This window comes from Stegostoma tigrinum, chromosome 22, assembly GCF_030684315.1.
Source record: "Stegostoma tigrinum isolate sSteTig4 chromosome 22, sSteTig4.hap1, whole genome shotgun sequence".
Classification (NCBI taxonomy): Eukaryota; Metazoa; Chordata; class Chondrichthyes; order Orectolobiformes; family Stegostomatidae; genus Stegostoma; species Stegostoma tigrinum.
In genome coordinates, this window is record NC_081375.1 from 54,309,694 (window position 1) to 54,335,622 (window position 25,929).

Consider the following 25,929-nt stretch of genomic DNA (forward strand, 5'->3'; position numbering starts at 1 on the left):
TTCCTATCTCCTGTCTATTCCTGTTTGAACAAAATACTTTGTCCTTCGTGGATCTTTTCTCGCCAAGCTTGAATCTGTATGAAAAAGGAGCAGAATTAAACCCTTTGGCTCCTCAAGCCTGCTCTGCCATTCCTACCAACATAATATCTAGGAGCAGGATTAAGCAATTCAGCCCCATGATACCGCTTTGCTATTTGATATGATTATAGCTGATCACATCTTGGCCTCAGTTTCATTTTTCTGCCTGCTTCCCATAACCCTTTAATCCATTACTAATTAAAAATCTGTCTGTATCCTCCTTAAATTTAATCAGTGTTCTGGGGTCCACCACACTCTGGGGTAATAAATCCCACAGATTCATGGCTCTTTGAAAGAATTAATTCCTCAACTCTGTTTTAAACTTTCCATCCCTTATATCCAATAAGATCATGAATGATCTCTTTGCATTTTGAATTCCACATTCTCAACTGCCCTGATAACCCTTGATTCCCCTGCTTAAAAATATTCTGTGACCCCTGGCACTCCCACCTTCCAAGGTACAGAGTTCCAAAATCGCACAATCCTCTGACAGAATTAACTTCATCTCTGTCTTAAAAGCATGACCTCGAATGTTCAAAGAGTGGCCCCTAGTTCTGCACTCACCTGCAACATTCTTTCCACATCTAACTTGTCAAGACCAATCAGGATCTATACCAGTTCACCTCAGTACTGTCTGCCCTAAATGCATGGCCCTAGGAACAGAGAACATCATTCCATGCCTTTGTCTCTGGATAGATGTTAGTCTCTTCGTGTATGTTTATATGTCTGTTTGTGAATGCTTTCCCTTCTGTGCATGTATTTGCCTGCCTCTTCGAATGTACCAATCAATGTGAAACACAAGCAGAAAAGAAACAGCAAGCCTGACAATGTTGGTGAAGGAAGCGACACAGCTAACATTTGTTCAACAGTCACTAATTGCCTACATCTAATTTTCTACAAACGTATTGGATTATTTTGCATTTCTAATCTGTGATATTCTCAACTGGTGAAGCTCTAGGCTACCCATCAAACTATGATGGGAACAAATTCAGACATTGATGAGTACTGGTGAGGCCTGGAACTCCCAGTGACAGCTGTGGTTCATGAAATGCGGAGAGACAGCACTGACCTCCCAGAAGAGGCTGGTATGTGACCCGATAACCCATGACCTTCCGGTCACATTGAGGTTTCTGCCAGCTGACTTTCAATGAGGTTGCTCCGAGGGCAGAGAACACGAGGCGAGTCGGAGTGTCTGGGATCCCGGGAGATCGGCTTTCTGGGGAGGAAGACAAGAATCAATTGAGTAAGTCTTGGATCAATTGAAGATTAAAACACAGGCTAAAGTTCTTCACAGGTAACAACACCCTTTCCTGGGCTTTGTCTAATGTCCTATAAGATGTAGCCTGCTAACTGGTGCCAAATGTACTGGAACTTCAATGTTGGCAAAACTGACATCACATCAGCAGATTGGGGTGGGCCTATTTACAATTCCTGCATTTTTCTCTACTGATCAAAATGTCAAGCATGCAACACTGTGCCTAATGTCATCCAAAATCTTGTCCATTTTCACAGGGCGTCATGGTTGATGCTGGAAATCTGGCATCAGCGTGGCAGGTAGGGTGTTTGTTTATGAGGTTTGTAAGATTGCGATATTTTAGGTAGTAGTTTTGAAATGAGAATACGTGAAGGGTATGTTGTATCCTCTGCAATAACTTGTGCAGTTTGTGAGAAAGAAAAGATTTAGATTAGAGCGGGATGAACGCAGCAGGCCAAGCAGCATCACAGCAGCTGGAAAGCTGACGTTTCGGGCCTAGACCCTTCATCAGAAAAGGGGGATGGAGAGAGGGTTCTGAAATAAATAGGGAGCGAGGGGGAGGCGAACCGAAGATGGAAAGAAGGGAAGATAGGTAGAGAGGAGAGTATAGGTGTGGAGGTGGGGAGGGGATAGGTTAGTCCAGGGAGGACGGACAGGTCAAGGGGGCGGAATGAGGTTAGTAGGTAGGAAATGGAGGGGCGGCTTGAGGTGGGAAGAGGGAATAGGTGAGAGGAAGAACAGGTTAGGCAGGCGGGGACGAGCTGGGCTGGTTTTGGGATGCAGTGGGGGAGGGGAGATTTTGAAGATGGTGAAATCCACATTGATACCATTGGGCTGCAGGGTTGCCAAGCAGAATATGAGTTGCTGTTCCTGCAACCTACAGGTGGCATCATTACAGCACTGCAGGAGGCCCATGATGGACATGTCTTCTAAGGAATGGGAGGGGGAGTTGAAATGGTTCGCGACTGGGAGGTGCAGTTGTTTATTGCAAACCGAGCATAGGTGTTCTGCAAAGTGGACCCCAAGCCTCCATTTGGTTTCCCCAATGTAGAGGAAGCCAAACCGGGTACAGCGGATGCAGTATACCATATTCGCGGATGTGCAGGTGAACATCTGCTTGATGTGGAACGTCATCTTGGGGCCTGGGATGGGGGTGAGGGAGGAGGTGTGGGGGCAGGTTTAGCACTTGCTGCAGTTGCAGAGGAAAGTGCCGGGTGTGGTGGGGTGGAGGGGAGAGTGGAGCGGACAAGGGAGTCACGGAGAGAGTGGTCTCTTTGGAAGGCAGACAAGGGTGGGGTTGGAAAAATGTCTTTAGTGGTGGGGTCGGATTGTAGATGGCAGAAGTGCGGAGGATGATGCGTTGTACCCGGAGGTTGGTGGGGTGGTATGTGAGGACGAGGGGGATTCCCTTAGGGCGGTTATTGCAGGGGCGGGGTGTGAGGGATGAGGTGTGGGAAATGCACTGTTCTTGACCATTGCGGGGGAAGGTTGCGTTCCTTGAAGAACTTGGACATCTGGGATGTACAGGAGTGGAATGCCTCATCCTGGGAGCAGATGCGATGGAGGCAAAGGAATTGGGAATAGGGGATAGAATTTTTGCAGGAAGGTGGGTGGGAGGAGGTGTATTCTAGGTAGCTGTGGGAGTCGGTGGGCTTGAAATGGACATCGGTTTGTAGGTGGTAGCCTGAGATGGGGACTGAAAGGTCCAGGAAGGTGAGGGACGTGTTGGAGATGGTCTAGGTGAACTTAGGGTTGGGGTGGAAGCTGTTGGTGAAGTGGATGAACTGTTAGAGATCCTCTTGGGAGCATGAGGCGGCGCCGATACAGTCATCAACGTAACGGAGGAAGAGGTGGGGTTTGGGGCCAGTGTAGGTGCGAAATTGGGTCTGTTCCATATAACTTACAATGAGGCAGGCATTGCTTGGGCCCATGCAGGTACCCATGGCCACCCCCTTTGTCTGTAGGAAGTGGGAGGAACCCTTGTCTGCCTTCCAGAGAGACGACTCTCTCTATGACTCCCTTGTCTGCTCCACACGCCCCTCCAACCCCACCACACCCACCACTTTCCCCTGCAACCGCAGGAAGTGCTACACCTGCCCCCACACCTCCTCCCTCACCCCCATCCCAGGCCCTAAGATGACATTCCACATCAAGCAGATGTTCACCTCCACATTTGCCAATGTGGTATACTGCATCCGCTGTACCCAGTGTGGCTTCGTCTACATTGAGGATACCAAACAGAGGCTTGGGGACTGCTTTGCAGAACACCTACGCTCGGTTCGCCATAAACAACTGCACCCCCCAGTCACGAACCATTTCAACTCCCCTCTCCCATTCCTTAGACGACGTGTCCATCATGGGCCTCCTGCAGTGCCACAATGATGCCACCCGAAGGTTGCAGGAACAGCAACTCGTATTCCGCTTGGCAACCCTGCAGCCCAATGGTATCAATGTGGACTTCACCAGCTTCAAAATCTCCCCCTCCCCCACTGCATCCCAAAACCAGCCCAGCTCGTTCCCGCCTGCCTAACCTGTTCTTCCTCTCACCTGTCCCCTCCTCCCACCTCAAGCCGCACCTTCATATCCTACCTACTAACCTCAACCCGCCCCCTTGACCTGTCCGTCCTCCCTGGACTGACCTATCCCCTCCCTACCTCCCCACCCATACTCTCCTCTCCACCTGACTTCTCCTCTATCCATCTTCGGTCTGCCTCCCCCTCTCTCCCTATTTATTTCAGAATTCTCTCCCCATCTCCCTCTTCTGATGTACGGCCTAGGCCCAAAATGTTATCTCTCATAAAGACCCTGTCTTTTTAGTTATCTATATTTTAAATTGTGCACTGAAATTGGAAAAGAACAGTTTTAAAATGAAGGATTGCTGAGGGATTACTTATATTTTTGAAAGCAAATAACCTGGATAGTCATTATAAATGTTGTTTATCCACCTGCTTATTCAAGCAGTAATTGAAGTATAAAATTGCGATCAGATATAATGGGAACTGCAGATGCTGGAGAATCTGAGAATATAAAGTGTGAAGCTGGATGAACACAGCAGGCCAAGCAGCATCTCAGGAGCACAAAAGCTGATGTTTCGGGCTTGGACCCTTCATCAGGTGCTTTCTGATGAAGGGTCTAGGCCCGAAACGTCAGCTTTTGTGCTCCTGAGATGCTGCTTGGCCTGCTGTGTTCATCCAGCTTCACACTTTGTTATCTCAATAATTGAAGTATAGTTTGTAGATGAGCTGGAGCTGATGGATGTGAACAAGATAAAGAGAAATTATCAGATTGCCACAGCTCAGGAGTTCAGTCTGTTTTCTCAGTAAAACCCACTACAGGCCTGAAGAAAACTAATTTATTCTTCCTTTAGCAGTTGGTGTAAATTATGACTTTAAATTGGTTAAGTGAGAGATCTTTTACAAGTGTGAACCAACCTCTTGCAAACCAGTGCAAGCATCCAGAGAAGACAGACTGAGAAGCAGAGTTTTGACAAACACAAGGAAGATCTGAGCAGATTCCTTGAGCAAAGACTACTGAACCGCTTCCCAGATGTTTTCCTTCATCAATAACATCCATGTTGTTTTCTGTCTGTGTGTGTAAGAGGGAGGTTGTTTGGGGGGATGGCGTTAGAGTTTTTACTAGTAGAGTTATTTGATGGTTCATAATTATTTATCAATGGCTGGAGTCTGTTTATTTGTAGTAAGTAGAAAATGTTAATAAAATGATAAGTGAATAAAGTCCTTAAAATGACTGTCAGTCTACAGAGAGTGCAATGGGTACATAGAACATAGAACATAGAACATTACAGCCCTCGATGTTGTGCCGACCTGACATACCGATCTCAAGCCCATCTAACCTACACTATTTGATGTATGTCCATATGCTTGTCCAATGACAACTTAAATGTACCTAAAGTTGGCGAATCTACTACCGTTGCAGGCAAAGCGTTATGTTCTCTTACTACTCTCTGAGGGTATACATGAGGATGTACACTTCATGCAACTAAATGATAAGATGCATACAGAAATTATGATGAAGAGTCACCAGACTCAAAGAACAAAGAAAATTACAGCATAGGAACAGGCTCTTCGGGCCTCCAAACCTGTGCCGATCAAGATCCTCTGTCTGACCTGTCATCTATTTTCTAAGAGTCTGTGTCCATTTGCTCCCCGCCCATCCATGTACCTGTCCAGATATATCTTAAAAAGTATATCTTAACGTGTCTGCGTCTACCACCTCCATTGGCAATGTGTTCCAGGCACCCACCACCCTCTACGTAAAGAACTTTCCTCGCATATCTCCCTTAAACTTTCCTCCTCTCACTTTGAACTCATGACCCCTAGTAATTGAGTCCCCCACTCTGGGAAAAAGCTTCTTGCTATCCACCCTGTCTATACCCCTCATGATTTTGTAGATCTCAATTAGGTTGCCCCTCAATCTCCATCTTTCTAATGAAAATAATCCTAATCTACTCAAGCTTTCTTCACAGCTAGCACCCTCCATACCAAGCAACATCCTGGTGAACCTCCTCTGTACCCTCTCCAAAGCGTCCACATCCTTTTGGTAATGTGGCGACCAGAACTGTACATAGTACTCTAAATGTGGCCGAACCAAAGTCTTATACAACTGTAACATGACCTGCCAACTCTTGTACTCAATACCCCATCCGTGAAGGAAAGCATGCCAATATGCCTTCTTGACCACCCGATTGACCTGCGTTGCCACCTTCAGTGGAATGGACCTGAACACCCAGATCTCTCTGTTCATCAATTTTCCCTAGGACTTTTCCATTTACTGTATAGTTCGCCCTTAATTTGATCTTCCAAAATGCATCACCTCGCATTTGCCCGGTTTGAACTCCATCTGCCATTTATCTGCCCAACTCTCCAGTCTATCTATATTCTGCTGTAATCTCTGACAGTCCCCTTCACTATCTGCTACTCTACCAATCTTAGTTTCATCTGCAAACTTGCTGATCAGACCACCTACACCTTCCTCCAAATCATTTACATATATCACAAACAACTGTGGTCCCAGCACAAATCCCTGTGGAACACCACTAGTCACAGGTCTCCAATGTGAGAAACTCCCTTCTACTACTACTCTCTATGTCCTGTTGCCTAGCCAGTTTTTTATCCATCTAGCTAGCACACCCTGGACCCCATGCGACTTCAATTTCTCCATCAGCCTGCCATGGGGAACCTTATCAAACGCCTTAGTGAAGTCCATGTATATGACATCTACAGCCTTTCCCTCATCAATCAACTTTGTCACGTCCTCAAATAATTCTATTAAGTTGGTAAGACATGTCCTTCCCTGCACAAAACCATGTTGCATACCACTGATAAGCCCATTTTTTCCAAATGGGAATAGATCCTATCCCTCAGTAGCTTCTCTAGTAGGTTCCCAACCACTGATGTCAGGCTCACCAGTTGATAATTACCTGGATTATCCTTGCTACCCTTCTTAAACAAGGGGACATCAGCAAGTCTCCAGTCATCCGGGACCTCACTCGTGTCTAAGGATGCTGCAAAGATATTTGTTAAGGCCCCTCCTATTTCCTCCCTCGCTTCCCTCAATAACCTGGGATAGATCCCATCCGGACCAGGGGACTTGTCCATCTCAATGTCTTTTAGGGTACCCAACACTTCCTCCTTCCTTATGTCAACTTGACCTAGAGTAAGCAAACATCTATCCCTAACCTCAACATCTGCTTCTCATCTGTTTTCACTGAGGAACAGGAGAATATTGTAGAGGAGATGACTGAGTTATGGGCTACTAGAATTGAAAGGATTAAGGTTAGTAAGGAGGAGGTGTTATCAATTCTAGAAGGTGCGAAGGTAGATAAATCCCCTGGGCCAGATGGGATTTTTCCGAGGATTGTCTGGGAAGATAGGGAGGAGGTGGTGGAGCCTTTGGCCTTGATCTTTGAGTCCTCATTGTCTACAGGTTTAGTACCAGAGGACTGGAGGATTGCAAATGTTGTGCCCTTGTTCAAGAAGGGCAGTAGGGATGACCCAGGTAATTATAGACCTGTGGGCTTTACGTCTGTTGTAGGAAAAATTTTGGAAAGGATTACAAGAGATAGGATTTATAATCATCTAGCAAGCAACAATTTGATTGGAGATAATCAGCATAGATTCGTCAAGGGCAGGTCGTGTCTCACAAACCTCATAGAGTTTTTTGAGAATGTGACCAAGCATGTGGATGAGGGAAGGGCAGTTGATGTGGTGTACATGGACTTCAGTAAAGCCTTTGATAAGGTTCCACATGGTAGGCTATTGGAGAAAATACAGAGGCACGGGATTGAGGCAGTTTGGATTAGAAACTGGCTTCCTGTAAGAAGGCAACGAGTGGTGGTTGATGGAAAATGTTCAGCCTGGAGTCCGGTTACTAGTGGTGTGCCTCAGGGATCTGTTCTGGGACCACTGCTATTTGGCATTTTTATAAATGACTTGGACGCAGGCATTGGTGGATGGGTTAGTAACTTTGCAGATGACACTGAAGCCAGTGGAGTGGTGGATGGTGTGGAAGAATGTTGCAGGTTGCAGGGAGACTTGGATAAACTGTGGAATTGGGCCGAAAGGTGGCAAATGGAGTTCAATGCGAATAAATGTGAGGTGATTCACTTTGGGAAGAATAATAGGAAGGCAGAATACTGGGTCAATGGAAAGATTCTTGGTAGTGTGGATGTGCGAAAGGATCTTGGTGTCCATGTACATAGATCCTGGAAAGTTGCTACCCAGGTTGATAGTCCTGTTGAGAAGGCTTACGGTGTGTTAGGTTTTATTGGTAAAGGGATTGAGTTCCGGAGCCGTGATGTTGTGCTGCAACTGTACAAAATGCTAATGCGGCCTCACTTGGAATATTGCGTACAGTTCTGGTCGCCCCATTACAGGAAGGATGTGGAAGCATTGGAAAAGGCGCAGAGGAGATTTACCAGGATGTTGCCTGGTCTGGAGCGCAGGCCCTATGAAGAAAGGCTGAGGGACTTGGGTCTGTTCTCATTGGAGAGAAGGAGGCTAAGAGGGGATTTAATAGAGACATACAAGATGATCAGAGGATTAGATAGGGTGGACAGTGAGAGTCTTTTTCCGAGGATGATGACTTCAGCTTGGAAAAGGGGGCATAGCTACAAATTGAGGGGTGATAGATTTAAGACAGATGTCAGAGGCAGGTTCTTTCCTCAGAGTGGTAAAGGCGTGGAACGCCCTGCCTGCCAGTGTAGTTAACTCAGCCACATTAGGGGCATTTAAACAGTCCTTGGATAAGCATATGGATAATGATGGGATAGTGTCAGGGGAGGGGCTTAGATTAGTTCACAGGTCGGCGCAACATCGAGGGCTGAAGGGCCTGTTCTGTGCTGTATTGTTCTATGTTCTATCTGTCATGCCCCTCTCCTTGGTGAATACCGATGCAAAGTACTCATTAAGAATGTCACCCATTTTCTCTGAGCGCATAACTTTCCTTCTTTGTCCTTAAGTGGGCCAATCCTTCCTCCAGTTACCCTTTTGCTCTTTATATATGAATAAAAGGCTTTGGGATTTTCCTTAACCATGTTTACCAGCATATCGCATGTCGTCTCTTAGCCCTCTTAATCCCTCATTTCAGATTCGGTCTACATTCCCCATATTCTTCCGAAGCTTCGTCTGTCTTCAGTCGCCTAGACCTCATGTATGCTTCCTTTTTCCTCTCGGCTAGTCTCACAATTTCACCTGTCATCCATGGTTCCCTAATCTTGCCTTTTCTATTCCTCATTTTCACAGGAACATGTCTCTCTTGCGTGCTAATCAAACTCTCTTTAAAAGCCTCCCACATATCAAATGTGGATTTACCTTCAAACAGTTTCTCCCAATCTACATTCCCCAGATCCTGCCGAATCTTGGTATAGTTGGCCTTCCCCCAGTTTAGAACTCTTCCTTTCGAACCACTCCCATCCTTATCCATGAGTATTGTAAAACTTACGGAATTGTGGTCGCTATTTCCAAAGTAGTCCCCTACTATACTATCAACCACCTGGCCGGGTTCATTCCCAGCACCAGGTCCAGTATGGCCCTTTCCCGAGTTGGACTACATACATACTGCTCTAGAAAACCCTCCTGGACACACCTTACAAATTTTGCTCCATCTTGACCCCTAACATTGAGTGAATCCCAGTCAATGTTGGGAAAATTAAAATCTCCCACCACCCTGTTTCTCCTACACCCTTCCATTTTCTGTTTACATATTTGTACCTCTATCTCACGCTCGCTGTAGGGAGGCCCCAACATTGTTACTGCATCCTTCCTATTTCTGAGTTCTACCCATATTGCCTCACTGCTTGAGTCCTCTATCGAGCCCTCTTCGAAACTCGAAATGTTAACTCTGCTTTCTCAGTTATGAAGAGAGATTGGACAGGCTGAAGTTGTCTTCCTTGGAGAGGAGGAGATTGAGTGGGGACATGATTGACATGTGTAAAATTGAGGGCATAGAGACGGTTGACAGGAAGAAACTTTCTGCTTGGTGGAGAGATCGATGACATAGTTTTTAGGGTAAGGGGCAGGAAGATTAGACAGGATATGGGAATTTGGAACTCACTGCCTGTAAGCGTGGTAGAGACAGAAATTCTATATTCTCTCCTTAGCACCTTGCCCTTTTCTCTTCCTATGTTGTGAATTCCGATGTGTACAACAACCTCCTGCTAGTCCCTCTCCCCTTTGAGAATATTCTGCACTCTCTCCGAGACATCCTTTATCCTGGCACCAGGGAGGCAACACATCATTCTGACATCTCGTTGTTGGGCACAGAAACATCTGCCTGTGGCTCTGATTTGAGAATCCCTTGTCAAAATTGATCGCACGGAACCTGATGTGCCCCTTGCTCTAGTAGAGCCATTCCTAGTACTAGAAACTTGGCTGTCAGTGCTACATTCCCCTGAGATCCGTCACCCCCTATATTTTCCAAAGCAGCATACTTATTTGAGATGGGGATAGCCACAGGAGACTCCTGCACTACCTGCCTACCTCTCCTACCTTTCCTAGAGGTAACCCACCTGCCTGACTGTTTCTGCAATTTTTCCACCTTCCTGAAACTGCCATCCATCATACCCCCTTGCTCCCTGTAAATTCCTCATTGCCTCTAACTACTACTGCAGCGTATCCATGTTAACTGATAGGGTTCATAACCACACACACTTCCTACAGACATAATCATCAGAAACATAGAAATTCTGCCTAATCTCCTACATCTGACAGGAACAGCACATCACTGAAGGTCATCTTTGCACCTTAACGATCCACAGACACAGAAACTGACACAGTCTTGCTGCTGTAAAAACACTGCCCTAGGGTAACTTGGTACCTATATTTTATATTTTAGAAGAACAGTCTAGTCTAGAGACAGATCTCAATAAACACATAAAAAACTACCCTATTCACCATTATGGATTTACAAACAAATAGAAAATGATTAGACTTATTAAAGTACTTAGATGTTCCCCTGCTGTGAGGAGTTTCCGATAATGAGTTTCTCAAGGTAGACCGTGAATTTTGCTGTTTGTATATTTTTCTTAGATCTAACTCAGATGTCCAGAGTTACTTGAAACTACCAGCATATACAGTCAGCTGTGAAAGGTCACTGCCTGGTCAGTGGCTGTGAAAGGTCACTGCATGGTCAGCAGCCATGAAAGGTCACTGCCTGGTCAGCGACTGTGAAAGGTCACTGCTTAGTCAGACAGCTGTGCAGGTTCACTGATCTTTTCTTTCGCCTCCCACATCGTCCCTGCTCCCTCTCTTGTTTTGAAGTATCTTGTTTTGATCTTTTTCCAAAGTTCCAAAATAACGCAACAGGTTATAAAATAGTAACTACTCCTCCAAGAAATTGAGGAAATCAGTTCCAACAATGAAAATACTTCAAAAAGGAGCAACTCTTACAGTCATAATTTTCTCCCATCCTCCATCTTACAAGCCCAGCCTGTTCCAATCTCTCCTCAGAAGACAAATCCACTCATTTCAAGTGTTAGGTTTGTAAACCTTCTCTGAACTGATTTCAACACAATTCCATTCTTTGTTTATTAACAAGGCCAATACTGTGGTCAGTACTCCAGATGTGGCCTCACTATCTAAAGAATAACCTGGATGTGAGTTTGCTCGCTGAGCTGGAAGGTTAGTTTTCAGACGTTTCGTCACCATTCTAGGTAACATCATCAGTGAGCCTCCGACGAAGCGCTGGTGTTATGTCCCACTTTCTATTTATATAATAGAAAGCGGGACATAACACCAGCGCTTCGTCGGAGGATCACTGATGATGTTACCTAGAATGGTGACGAAACGTCTGAAAACTAACCTTCCAGCTCAGCGAGCAAACTCAAATCCAGAACCTCAACCTGAGCTACAAATCTTCTCAAAACTCGCTAAAGAATAACCTCCTTACATTGTATTAAATTTCCCTGACAATAAACAATGACATTTTGTTAGCTTTTCTAATTACTTGCAGGACTGGCATATTCAAGTTCTGCAATTTACGGAGAACAAATTGTTTTGCATTTTAGAGCTCTGCAATCACTCACCATTTAGACAATGTATTTTATTGTAGCTGCCAAAATGGGCAATTTCACATTTTCTTCAATTTCCCACATTCTCTCCATATGCCAGATCTTCGCCCAGTTTGTAACTTTCTTATGTTCTCTTCACAACTTACTTTCCTGCCTATCTTGTTTCATTTGCAAATTTAGCAACCTTACCTTCATTCTCTTGTTTCCGTATTATATATATAAATTGTCTGAATGTGAACCAATTTAAATGCGAAACTGAATCAGAATCTCAATATGAATCTAAATCAATCTGAATTGCAATCATTTTGAATGTAAATATGAATCAATCTGAATTGGAATCATTCCACATGTGAATCTCAATTAGATTTGGAGTTATTCCGAATGTGATACTAAATCAATCTGAATTGCTATAATTTTGAATGTGAATCTGAATCAATCTAAGTTGAAATCATTCTGAATGTGAATCTGAATCAATCTGAATTAGAATAATTCCAAATGTGAATTTCAATCAACCTGAATTGGAATGATTTTACATGTGAATCTCAATCAATCTGAAACAGAATCATTTCACATGTGATCCTGAATCGATCTGAATTACCATCATTGTGAATAAGATACTGAATAAATCAGAATTGGAATAATTTCAAATGTGAGTCTCAATCAGTCTGAATGGGAATCATCCTGAATGTGATCCTGAATCAATGCGAATCATTTTGAATGTATGTCTCAATCAGTTTGAACCAGAATCATTCTGAATGTGATCCTGAATCAATCTGACTTAGAATTTCAATCATAATGAATATGGATTGGAATGTAGATTATTCTGAATGTGGATGTAATAATTATGAATAAGAATCAGAGTTTAGGGAAATAAGGTCTAACCATGTAGAACCATCTCCAGGTTCTCAAGAGCAGCATTTATATCCTCGGATTCAGTGCGTCTCCTCCCTCCAATCATCTGCTGTGTGTTCATGTAGTTAACCCCTTTCTTTCCATACATTCGTGATTCTGCGCAAACAAACATCCATCAGGAACTCAGAACAGTATGACTGGAGCAGTCCGTCCCTCTATCTCAATTAATCAAGCCTTTTGATCCTCTTCCGCTGACGGTACTGCTGTTGACTGGGGTATAGTTTCACAGTTTCTGCCTTGTTGTCCCTCCTGTATATTTGACTCTGAAACCCAATGTCAAATAGACACTGCACCTTTAGCTGGATCGCTAACAGGATTTTGGCCCCTTAGCTTCAGGCTCACCTGGAGAGCTGTCCATCTGAGATTAACTAACGCAGCCCGAGTTAGAATCTGACAGCCTACTGGAGGCAGCCAAGAAGTCCCTTGACCCTGTATTGTCATGCAGTTCGACAATGAACAGTCTGTATCTTAACTCTATTTGCCTACCATACTTCTGTAATCCATAACTAAACAAAACAATCAACAGCAGTTTTGAAATTTTAAATTGATCTTCAGCCTCGTTTTTTTTTGAGGGGAGACTGTAGTGACTGTAATGAGGTCAGTCAGGTGGACCTCATAGAATTTGAGTTCCCAGATTGAGGCTGTTAATCTGGTCCAATCAGGGAGCCCTGGCTGATAGGTTAGAACAGGGGTGTTAGACATCCTGTTCACTCTGTGAGCGGGCTGTGAGGGAGCGGGATCAGTGACAAGGACTCTCTGAATGTAAGTAAAGGGTGACTTGGTGATGGGATACTGGTCTCTGTGGAGTTATTCAGTGGAAGTAAGAGAAAAGCATGCTCCTGAAGAAATTTGCTTGCGACAGTTGTCTTTGAATTGGGGTAAGCATTTCTGATTAGATTCCCTACAGTGTGGAAACAGGCCTTTCAGCCCAACAAGTCCACACCGCCCCTTGAAGCATCCCACCCAGACCCATTCCCCCATTACCCACACACCCCTGAACACTACGGGCAATTTAGTACGGCCAATCCACGTAGCCTGCACATCTTTGGACTGTGGGAGGAAACCGGAGCACCCGGAGGAAACCCACGAAGACACAGGGAGACTGTGCAAACTCTGCACAGACAGTCACCCGAGGCTGGAATCGAACCCGGGTCCCTGGTGCTGTGAGCCACTGTGCCACCCTAATGTCTTGCCATTAAATGAGATGCTTGACTCATTCAATGCTGCCATCAAAGAATGGGCACATGATGTGGAAAGAATGTTATTTTTTTCCGGGCAAATGACATTCAGGGCAGGTGAAAAGCAATGAGTAATTCTCCTTACAGCTTGTAGTCCCACAGCTATTTTGGTTATTCGGAGCCTAACTTTCCCTGAAACACCAGATATTAGAACCTTTCAAGAGTTGATGGAATATTAGGGCCCCAAATCTCCTATAATTGTGAGATGCTATTGGTTTTATTAAGCAATTCAAGAACCACGGGAATCCATAATGGGATTTTTGATCAGGTTGAGACGACTGGCAAATAACAAAGAACAAAGAAAATTACAGCACAGGAACAGGTCCTTCGGCCCTCCAAGCCTACAACAATCCAGATCCTCTATCTAAACCTGTCACCTATTTTCCAAGGATCTGTATAACTCTGCTCCCTGCCCATTCATGTATCTGTCTAGGTATATCTTAAATGGTGCTATCATGCCCGTCTCTACTACCTCCACTGGCAACACGTTCGAGGCACCCATCACCCTCAGTGTAAAGAACTTTCCTCGCATATCTCCCTTAAACCTTCCCCCTTTCACTTTGAAATAGTGACCCCTCGTAATTGAATCCCCCACTCTGGGAAAAAGCTTCTTGCTATCCACCCTGTCTATACCCCTCATGATTTTGTAGACCTCAATCAGGTCCTCCTTCAACCTCCGTCTTTCTAATGTTAATAATCCTAATCTACTCAACCTCTCTTCATAGCTAGCACCCTCCATACCAGGCAACATCCTGGTGAACCTCCCTGCACTGCCTTCAAAGCATCCACATCCTTTTGGTAATGCAGTGACCAGAACTGTACGCAGTATTCCAAATGTGGTAGAACCAAACTCTTATACAACTGTAATAATGACCTGCCACCTCTTTTACTCAATACCACGTCCGATGAATGAAAGCATGCCGTATGCCTTCTTGGCCACTCTATTGACCTGTGTTGCTACCTTCAGGGTACAGTGGACCTGAACACCCAGATCTCTCTGGGCATCAATTTTCCCCAGGGCCTTTCCATTTATCATATAGTTCCCTCTTGAATTGGATCTTCCAAAATGCGTCACCTCGCATTTGCCTGGATTGAACTCCATCTGCCATTTTTCTGCCCAACTCTCCATTCTATCTATATTCTGCTACATTCTCTGACAGTCCCCTTCACTATCTGCTATCCACCAATTTAAGTGTCATCTGCAAACTTGCTAATCAGACCATCTATACCTTCCTCCAGATCATTTATGTATATCACAAACAACAGTGGTCCCAACATGGTTCCCTGTGGAATACCACTGGTCACGGTTCTTCATTTCAAGAGATTCCCTTCCACTACAACCCTCTGTCTCCTGTTTCCCAGCCAGTTCTCTATCCATCTAGCTAGTACACCCTGGACCCCATGCGACTTCACTTTCTCCATCTGCCTACCATGGGGAACCTTATCAAACGCCTTACTGAAGTCATGTATATGACATCTACAGCCCTTCCCTCTTCTATCAACTTTGTCACCTCCTCAAAGAAAGCAGAGGCATGTGACTTTGGTTTGACCCTTAATGAGGTGCTGAGTAGCCATTTAGTATGTGGGATTAATGATGTAACCATGCAAGAGCACCTACAAGCTAAAGCCTAACTGGACTTCAAGCAAGCATGACAACTGGCTTTATCATTGGAAAATGTGGCAAGTGGACACTATGAGTTGCAGGTATTCCAATGGAAGTTGACACTCTTAGAAATCTGATTGTCCTTGGGGAACACCACTTGAATGAAGACAATTGCATTGCCTCACTCAGGACTTTAAATCAGCCCACAGCAAAACCCTAAAACAAAGCCAAGCCTTGGCCAAATGGTTAAATTTTCCTTCAGGATCCGGCCAGCAAGGCATTGTAGTTTTTATCAGTATGTGGACTCAGAACAGCAAAAGAATCCCACTAGGCCTAAATTGAGTAAGAGAACCCATGAGCCGGTATTCAGGAGAGTGCAAACCCTGGAACATCCACCTAAATTTGGTTTGGAACAGATTGCTTAGCAATGTCAAAATCAGAGCCAATCAAAATAAATGTCTGGTTAAATGGTCACCTGGTTCTTTTGGAGGTCGATAACAGCATGCTTATTTCATTCATTGCAGAACCAGTCTTGAACAAAATTTGCTTTAGATTCCAATCTTAAGTTTGTGCAAGACTTCAGCTAGGCTGAGAACCTACACCGAGGAACCTTTAGAGATTAAGGCTACAAATTTGGTTCCGGTCTCTTATGAGAAGCAGCTGGTTCAGTTAACACTGATTGTAGTAAAAGGTCCAGTCCCAAGCTTGATGGGGCAAAAATAATTGAGAAAGATTTACTTCGACTGGCTCAACACTTTTCAATTAGAAAATGGCTGCCTGAGTGAAATCCTAATTAAATACCCAAAAGCTTTTCAGGAAGGTTTAGAGACTATCAAAGGAGCCTAGGCCAGCTTGCATGTTGTCCAGGAAGCAATTCCACATTTCTGCAAGGCTCACCCAGTGCCATTTGCCTTAAATGCAAAAGTAGAGGGAGAAATCAGAGGGCTGGAAAGTGAAGGAACCATAAAACCACTCCTGTTTGTGAAATGGGCAGCACAGGTGTACCAATTCTGAAACCCGACTGGTCAGTTTACCTTTGCGGGGATTTTAAACAAATGGTCAATCCCCTTTCAAAACTGTATAAATACCCAGTCGCTTGCATAGATGATCTATGTGCAAAGCTGGCAGGAGGGATGTCTTTTATGAAGCTGGCCATGAACCATGCATATTTGCAATTACGGTTAGATGAGGATTCCCAGTAGTAAGCTACAATTAACATCCATAAGGGTTTGTAGCAAGGTATGAGACTGCCATTTGAGGTTATTTTCAGCCTGTGCAATTTTTAAGCAGATGATGGAGAACATGTAACAAGGTCTACCCAGGTCACCATTTACTTCGATGATATGCCAATAACAGGGAAGGCAAATAAAGATCACTTAGAGAATTTGGATATGATCCTTAAATGTTCTCCCAGGTGGGTGGACACTTTAGAAGGAAAAACGTGCGTTCCAGGCACCCCAAGTGACCTATAAAGTCAACAAGACCAGGTTACACTGATTGGAAGAGAAATGAGAGCGGTCAAAGGTGCCCCGACTCCCATGTCTGTACTGGACCGGTGTGAATTATTATGGGAAATTCATACAGAACCTGCCTTCCATCCTGGCATCTTTGCAACAACTCTTAAAAAACAGTCAGCCTTGAAAATAGTTGCATAGCCAAGCCATAACTTTCAGCAAAGTGAAGAAACTGTTGTCATTCTCTAAGATGTTGGCACACTGTGATCCCAAGTGAGATCTGGTATTGATATGAGATGCCTCACCAAATGGTATCAGGATAGTGTTAGTTCATAGGTAGTTCAATGGAGAGGAAAGCCCAAAAGCACATACATCCAGGACTTTGGCTAATGCAGAGCGTAAGTACACTCAGACAGAGAAGAAGGGTTTGGTGGTCATATTTAGAGTCAGGAAGTTCCACCAATATCTTTACAGATGTGAATTTGTATTTAATAATGGACCACAAACCTCTGCTAGGTCTACATAAGGAGGACCAGGCAGTGCCGTTCGTGGCTTCAGGTCAAAGTCAGTGACGGGATATAATTGCAAATTGGAACACTGTCCGGGAGGCCAAGTAGCAAATGCCAATGCACCAAGTTACCTCCTGTCGGCAGATACACCAACAGTGGAAGAGTCCATAATGGCATACTTCTAGTCATAGCTGACCATATGAAATTTTGGACACAGAAATATCCAGTCCTGGCAAAATTGAAGCAGCTGGTGGTGATGGGGAAAACCAAAGAACCATCACAACCAGAACTGAAAGCTTTTTGGAACTGGAGAGATCAGATCACAGTAGAAGATGGCATATTATTATGGGGAACAAGAGTGATTGTTCTGAGCAAAGGTCACTGCCAGATAGTGGCTGAACTCCACCAGGGATATCCAGGGGTTGCATCTGGTGGCCAGGATTTGATGCATAGATAGTTACATGCATGGGGCAGTGCCCAGAGTGCCAACAAGGACAGAAATAATTGCCAGCAGCTCCCCCACATTTCTGGGAATGGCCCAGCAAATCCTGGACTCAGTCACAGGACGGCTATGCAAGTTCTTTCATAAGCTCAATGTTCTTAGTCATTGAGGATGCCCACATAAAGTGGTTGGTTGTGCATAGAGTTCATTTGTCAAATACAGGAACAACAATAGAAAAACTGCATGCATCCTTTGCAACACATAAACTCCCGGAAGTATTAGTCACAGGTAATGGGCCATTGTTTACCAGTAGGGAATTTGAGTATTTCCTAAAGTTGAATGGTATTCGACATATAAGGACAAGTCCATACCAACCATCATCCAATGGTCTGGTAGAAACTGCAGTCCAAACTTTGAAGGCAGGCTTAAAGGAAAAGCCGACAGCTTCACTTGATACCAAAGTGTCCCAGTTCCTATTTGATTACAGGATCACCTCTCGTATGACTACAGGATAGCTCCAGCAGAGTTTTAAATGGGGAGAACAATCCACACCAGATTAAAACTGATCGTCCCAGAACTTGGGGACATGGAGGGGTGAATGAAATGGCATCAAGAATGTCAATGCCAGACTCCAGACTCCATTAACTGAGAGAGGTAGTTTACTTGCACTGGTAAGAGGCATGACTGATGTGAGGTCAAGTCCAGTCATATATAAAGTTTGGGTAGGTGTGATGGTCCTGAATGTGCACATGGACCAGATGAAAGCAAAAAACCACAAATAGCGCAGGACCAAAACATGTCCACCAGCTGTGTTCAACCACCCAGTCCAGGGGAGATAGTGGAAAAGCAGAGAAACTGTCTATGCGTGGATTCTGCACTTGGCAGTATTGTGCACAGATTTCAGAATGTTAACTGCATTCTGTCTTGTCAAATTCCACCGGTCAATGATTTTTAGCACTATAACATCAAGGTGATCTTCTAAATTTTTGTCAGAATGGAATTTTACAGACTTTTTTTTTAAATTTGGCTTATTACCTGGAGTTTGCATCTTCCTAGATTTGAAATGATCCTGAGAGTCGAGACAGTGCTCTAATCAAAGCCGGTAAGGCATTGTGATTGTGTGAGAATAGACAAGAACAGCTTATTCATGTGTATAATGTAGCCTCACATACGTTCCCAACCAGAAAGTCAGGTGAGAAAGGATTTCTCTGCCCACTAGCACAGTACAATTGTCTCAGGTGTCTGTTTCCCCTCCGTAGAAGAAGGGTGATATCTACCAGCGTTCCTGCTCCTGATCACACTGGAGAATAACACAGCACTGCAGGAGGCTATTTGGCTTGTCTTGGTGGTGGTAGCTGTTTGAAAGTAATCCTGCTGTTTCTTCGTAGTTGTCCAAATTTGCCTCCTCCAAGTGTTGACCCAATTCCCTTTTCCCTAAACACTGTGTCAACATCTTTTAAAGTCTCCTCTACATTGGGGAAACGAAGCACAGACTTGGTGACCGCTTCGCAGAACATCTACGTTCCGCTCGCAAAAAAGACTCTGAACTGCCTGTTGCCTACCACTTCAATGCACCACCTTGCTCCTGGCCAATATCTCTGTCTCTGGCTTGCTACAGTGTTCCAGTGAAGCCCAGCGCAAGCTGGAGGAACACCACCTCATTTTCCGTTTGGGGACCCTACAGCCCTCCGGACTCAATATTGAGTTCAATAATTTTAGGTCCTAAACTGCCCAATATCTCAGCCCCCCACCCCACACACCAGGCCTTGTTACCACATAGCCTGCCATTACACACCCCCTGTTGTTAGTCACTAACAGTCCCCATTAACAACCACTCACCCTCCCAGCCTGATCGTTAGCAGCTCCTTTGTCTGTCCAACTGTCTTCTCTCTCTTTGGGCTCTATCCTCTCATTTACTTCCTACCCCACCCACCTCCCTATTTTCTGCATATAAACTGACGTTTTTCCAGCCACCAAAGACCCGAAACGTTAACTCTTTTTCTCCTCCGCTGCCAGACCTGCTGAGCTTTTCCAGCAACTTTGCTTTAGTTCCTGATTTACAGCATCCGCAGTTCTTTTGGTTCTTCTTCTCTTTCATAGTTTTGCTCACCTCGAGCGTCCCCATAGCCTTTTCTATTCTAAGGAGAAGAATACCAGTTTTATAATTGAAATACTTAATTCCTGGTACTATTCTAATAAATCTCCTTTGCAGCCACTCCAATCTTGACACTGCCTGAAGTGCCATTGTCTGTCACATACTCTAAACTCAGGTTTAACCAGTGACAGAAAGTATACTCGTGGTTGTTGGCTGATGCCTGCTGTTGGTTGAATGTACAGCTGGGATTAACTGCTGGGGTTCACATACGAAGAATGGTTTCCGAACTGGAGGCAGTTGGCATATACTTTACTCCACATGATAACACTGCATGTCTCAACAGACCCAATGGCTGTGGAATGCAAATTGGATGTGGAAGGGACTAGATGAATGCCAGCTCATTATTTATGAGGCAGCAAGAGTCAGTGTCTTTACAGCATAAAATGCATGAAATTCTGACATAAATTATTCATTATGGTAGCTTTCTCTTTCAAAAGTTACAACAAATTAAATTCCAGAAATGCCTATCTCTATGATTCAGACATAGGAGGTGAGATGATTTGAGCACACAGTATGTTACACACCGGTATAGTTCATACTGACCCTGTCCCAACATCATGTTAGTGTGAGTCTCTGAGGACATGAAAGAGTCTTCCATCAACCTGGTATATTGCTGGTTGTACGTGGTGGTGGTGCTCCTATTGAGGGTGCTGTTGGCACTGCCAGGGAAAAGAGAGTTCATCTCCCATTTCCCGTTGATCGGCATATCTGTGGGGAAAGGAGAAAAATTGTGTTCAGTAAAGCAATACAGAATTCTACACAGCAGCAGGCATCAGCAAGTATTGTCTCAGTATCAAAGTCACTGCACCTGGGCACCAGCACCACTCTACCTTTTACCCTTGATCCATTAATATTCAATATATTTTTGGATATCAGCTGCAAAGTGAGGGTTACTAAGTGGTACACCTTGTGCCAATGCCTTTTCTAAACTTAGTGAAAACCTACTGTCATGAGGGCCTCTGTAGTTTGGGTTTTCAGAGTTGGAACTCACTGTTCCACTGGAGGATGGTAACAGTATGGATTCTGTTAGGTTTACAGCAATGGAGGACAGTGGGGAGGAGAGTGAACCTGCCTATTTTGAGAGATTGGTCCATGTATTGGAATTCAGTTCCGTGGGTTGGAGCGCAGATACATTGCCAAGTCTGTGTAAACACCAATCAAACCATCAATGTGTCGTCACAGCTGTCCTTACAGTCAACAAAGGGGAGAAACAGGAAAAAAAATTCAACAATTAGGGCTAATGAGATTGCACTAAAGAAGCTCAGTCCTTTTGGTTCACAGTCAACATGAGTTGAGGTTGGGAATCATGCTGAGTAAATTGCTTACAACATACACTGCTCAGACCTTGTTTAATTCCTAACTATCCTTCTAGACATACTTTTAAAACATATGTTCATGGAATGTAGGTGTCACTGGCTGGACCAGCATTTATTACCCATTCCTAATTCTCAATCCCTTGACAAAGTGGTGGTGGGCTTCCTTGAGCTGTAATTGGGCTGCAGCCCAATTGATGTGGGGATACCCAAAATGCAGCTAGGGAGGGAATGATATATTTCGAAGCCAGGATGGTGGGTGGCTTGGAGGACAGAGTGCAAGTGGTGGTGTTCCCATGGATCGGCTGCTTTCATCCTTCCAAATGGAAGTGGCTGTGGGTTTGGAAGGTGTTGACCAACAAATCTCTCCAATATCTGTTAGCTGTGCTAGTATCTCAGTACCAGCTCAAATAGTCATGAGGAAAAATAAAGAAAGAGAAAGCTTGCATTTACATAGCACCTTTCAGAACTTCAGATCTCGGCAAAGAGCGTTACAGCAAATACTTTTGAAGTGTACACTCTACTCACTGTTGAATGAAGCACATGACAAAATGGACAAAGAGGTTGCACAATTATTACACAGATTGAAGAGGAAAGGAGTTCAAATCCCTCTAAACTGGCAAAGTATTTCTGAATGACAGAAGAGGAAAGGCCTGCAGAGAGGAGTAGGCCTGGTTGCCACAGAACATTGATTATAGAGGTACATCTCGGGCTACGAACTTCCATTTTGTATTTTATTACATGCTTTACAATGATCTTGTAGCATTGAGGCATGACCGTACATGTATAGTCAAGTGTACATCCAGACATCAGTAGCCACTTGAATCTCAAATTCTCTCAGGCGAATTTGACTCTTCCTGATCAGTGAGAAAAAAATGTGGCTCCATCTGCCACTTGAACCAATAGTTTCCCATTTCTGTCAGCAAATGCCATATATGGGTCACATGTATGTCCCTCCAATACTGTCAGGTAAAACTGAAGACCAGAGTCAACTTAAAAATCAGGGCAGGAGTGCTCTTCTCGGCAGCACGGTGTCCTGAACCAGCCCACGAAGTCGCAGGGTTCTCGCAGCAGTTTCCTTCTTCTTCTAGCCCGCCCTTTCACCTACCTCACTGCCACTAGCCCTCTCTTGGTGCCTCTGAACCACTCGGTGATCAATACCCCTCCTCTGGCTGATCAGACAGAAAGTCATTGGTTTCCCTCTGAGACAGATGACCAGCTGTTAAAGATTACCATTATAGACTGTCCACGTCAGACTGCCATCCACTCCCACTGGGAGTTGAAGTCAGCCCTATTGTGCCATAATATTTATTCAGAGGCTGCAGTCCCTGCCTCCCAGAAAGTGTGTGTGTCGCTTGCACTTTGTAAGCAGTGTTAACAATGTCCACTTGGTATGAGATGTAACTTTTGAATTTGCACAATAAAAAAACTGACCCCAGCAGCATGCATAAAGTGTTAACAGATCCTTAACCCTTTCTGCATGCATCTCTGTTCAGTTAATAGGAGTGTACGCAGTAAGGGTAGGAGGAGGTTTCTCAGACCACTGAGAAGTTTGCGCAGAAATACAAGTATGTTAATGAAACAAGCATTGTGAGATCTTCACCTTGACGTTCCTGTGGTTGGGGTGTAGCCTTCCTCCTCATGTTGTCTGAATACTCAGTGTCTTCGGAGAGGAGGCTCTCAATGTCTGAGGAAGCATGCGTCAGGGAAGAGCTACAGGAAAGGCGGGGTATCACTTCCACTGGTAGCTGCCACGTTACCTTCCGCCCATCGAAATCATCACCCAGCAGTTGGACATGTTGCCATTTGGAGCCTTGCAGAACAAGTTAATGACTGGTGTTGGTATATAATCCCAGAAAATGGTTCAGCATCAGCCCAGCAAGGCCATATCCACAAACCTAGCCTACCAATGTCAGATGGGAAACACTCAACGGATAGGCTTGAATAGAGAGAGGTACCTAACCACTACATAGGACTGTGTGTATGGCATGTGTACACAAATAAATCTATGCACACAGGAATGCATGCACACAACTGCACGCATACACACATACACCTTACCATACATGCATGACCCCAAATACAGAAAATTAAGAAGGATCAATGGTCATTATGAGGGAGTCAATAAATGGAGAAGCCTCTGAACTTTAGGTAAAGGTAATGTGTGACCAATTTTCAAAACTAGGTAATGACTGAAGTAGCAAAAGACAATGCTGGAAATACTCATCATGTCTGTCAGTATCTGCAGAGAGAAAAAGGACTGATGAAGGACCATTAAGTTGAAATGTTAATTCTGCGTCTCTCTCCACAGATACGGTTAGATGTACTGACTATTTCCAGCACGATCTGCCTTTAGTTCTGATTTCTAATATCCACAGCATTTTGCTTTTGTACAAGTTCACTGCTGACACCCAGTTATTTTGCTTGAGTAGAGTCTACGTTAATAGAATCAATTATCGGGAATAAACCTGAAGATGAGAACAGGAGGCAACATATATTCAGAATCTACTTAAACGACCACCTTGATTCTTTGAGAAAGTGTCATTCCAATCGGGTTGTTCACTTCGAAAGTAATGTAACAAAACTCAGCACCCGATACTGCCACTTAAGTTTAAAACTGTGGTGATTCAAGGGATAATAAAAGCATGAACTGGTGAAGGAAGCAACCTGGAAAGTTGAAGGATGCTTCTTTGTGGGAATTCTGATGGATGGGAACAAAGAGCTGAATGTGGTGGCCCAGCCTCAGGGTTTCCAAACTGTTCCAACAACCTGGACAGTAAAGCTCAACACGAACTGTTCAAATTTACAAATGATAGCAAATTAGGCTACTATTGTGTCTGGTAGCCAAGGACTATATTGAACCAAATCTTGGAATGTTTTAAAGAATATTCAGTTCCCAGGTTGGGATATCTATGATGAACAACTGTCTTAACCATCCATTGCCATATCCATTTGGACTATTAGGTTCCACTCTCGACTGCTAAGACTAAACTGCTGAAAAGGATTTCTCCGGACTGTAAAAATAACTGTTAGTTTCATTTCTATAAGACGATAAAACAGAGGAGCATAAGTAGTCCATTTGGCTCATCAAATCTGTACCATCATTCACTGAAATAATGGCAGACCTGATAGGATTCAGCTCCACTTTCTTGCCTTTTCCCCATAACCCTTGATTCCCCTACTGATTAAAAATTTCTCTATCTCAGCTTTGAATATCCTTAATGACCCAGCCTCTACTGCCCTCTGTCATAAAGAATTCTACAGATTCACTAACCTCTGAGAGCAGAAATTCATCCTCAGTGCTGCTTTAATGGGTGACTACTTACTCTGAGATTATCCCCTCTCGTCTTAGCTTCTTACATTGGGGGAACATAAGAAATAGGACAGGAATAGGCAATTCAGCCCTTAAGCCTGCTCTGCCATTTAATATCGTCATGACTGGTCTCACCTCGTATTAAATGGTGGTGCATGTTTAAGGGGCTGAATTGCCTACTCCTGTTTTTAGTTTTCACGTTCCCTCTTTGGAACAGCCTAGGAACAAAAGAAGCAACTTCTCAGCATTTATCCTGTCAAGACTTCTAAGCTGTAATATTGAAGCCATTTTAAAGCACCCTCCCCCTGCTCCTCCAACTTCATGTTCAATAACAAATGTGAGGAATTTGTGGGTGTCTTTTTGTCTCAAAGACAGCTGATATCTGTTCAGTCAACTCTGCCACTTCCATTATTTCTACCAGCCAATGTGCCAAATCTCTCGTAAATTCTCAGAATTCAAATCTTTCTCTAGATTGTAACTATCTTCTATCAGGCTGTCTCTGAATTCACTACATTCATGAATCTCAACTTATGATCCTTTAACTCAAATCCCACTACTTTTCTGACATTTCACCTTCCCTCTCTGGCCTCTTTGCCAGTTAATTTCCCTCTAGATCTAGATCCCTGAGCAAGCTTTCAATCATCTGTCCAGATATCTCATTCTGTGATTCAGTGAAAAATTTATAATCAATAACTCTCTGTGAAGTTCCATGCTGTACATCTCAATGACTCTATGACTGTAAGTGCCTCAAGAGGTTTGGCTGTGTTAAAGTGTTACATCAATGTAACAGTTGTAGTGTCCAGTTCCTGAGCTGTAGTTTAATTCACAAACAAAACATGGAGCTGTACCCTATGGTAAAAACAGTGCTGTGCAAGTCTGGGGAGCTCTGGGACAACCTGTCCACGGCTCTGATCAGACTGTGCCTTAGCTGCTGTGGCCATTTCAGGCCTAATAAAAACACAAAGGAGATACTCAAATGCTAGAAGTGATGCACCGAGGAAGAATGACCTTAATCCCAAATGACAGGAAGGAGAAAGAAGAAAGCAGAGAGCTGTCGCTGTAGAATGCATGTAACGAACTGCACGATAAAGTAAACACAAACATGACTTCAAACTGAAACCATCTGAGA

The 25,929-nt window shown here is 44.1% G+C and overlaps 1 protein-coding gene across 4 annotated transcripts in view; it reads right to left on the reverse strand.

The window, feature by feature from the left end:
• Nucleotides 1-25,929, reverse strand: part of itgb4 (integrin, beta 4) — a 143,972-nt gene that overhangs the window by 17,180 nt on the left and 100,863 nt on the right. For 3 of the 4 annotated variants that reach the window (XM_059653848.1, XM_048555468.2, XM_048555469.2), the window contains 3 exons: nucleotides 20,718-20,882; nucleotides 12,744-12,869; nucleotides 1,148-1,294 (listed from right to left, as the gene is read on the reverse strand). In XM_059653848.1, the coding sequence (XP_059509831.1) occupies nucleotides 1,148-1,294; nucleotides 12,744-12,869; nucleotides 20,718-20,882 (438 nt within the window). The remainder of the gene's footprint in view (nucleotides 1-1,147; nucleotides 1,295-12,743; nucleotides 12,870-20,717; nucleotides 20,883-25,929) is intronic. The other variant, XM_059653847.1, reaches the window with a different exon arrangement.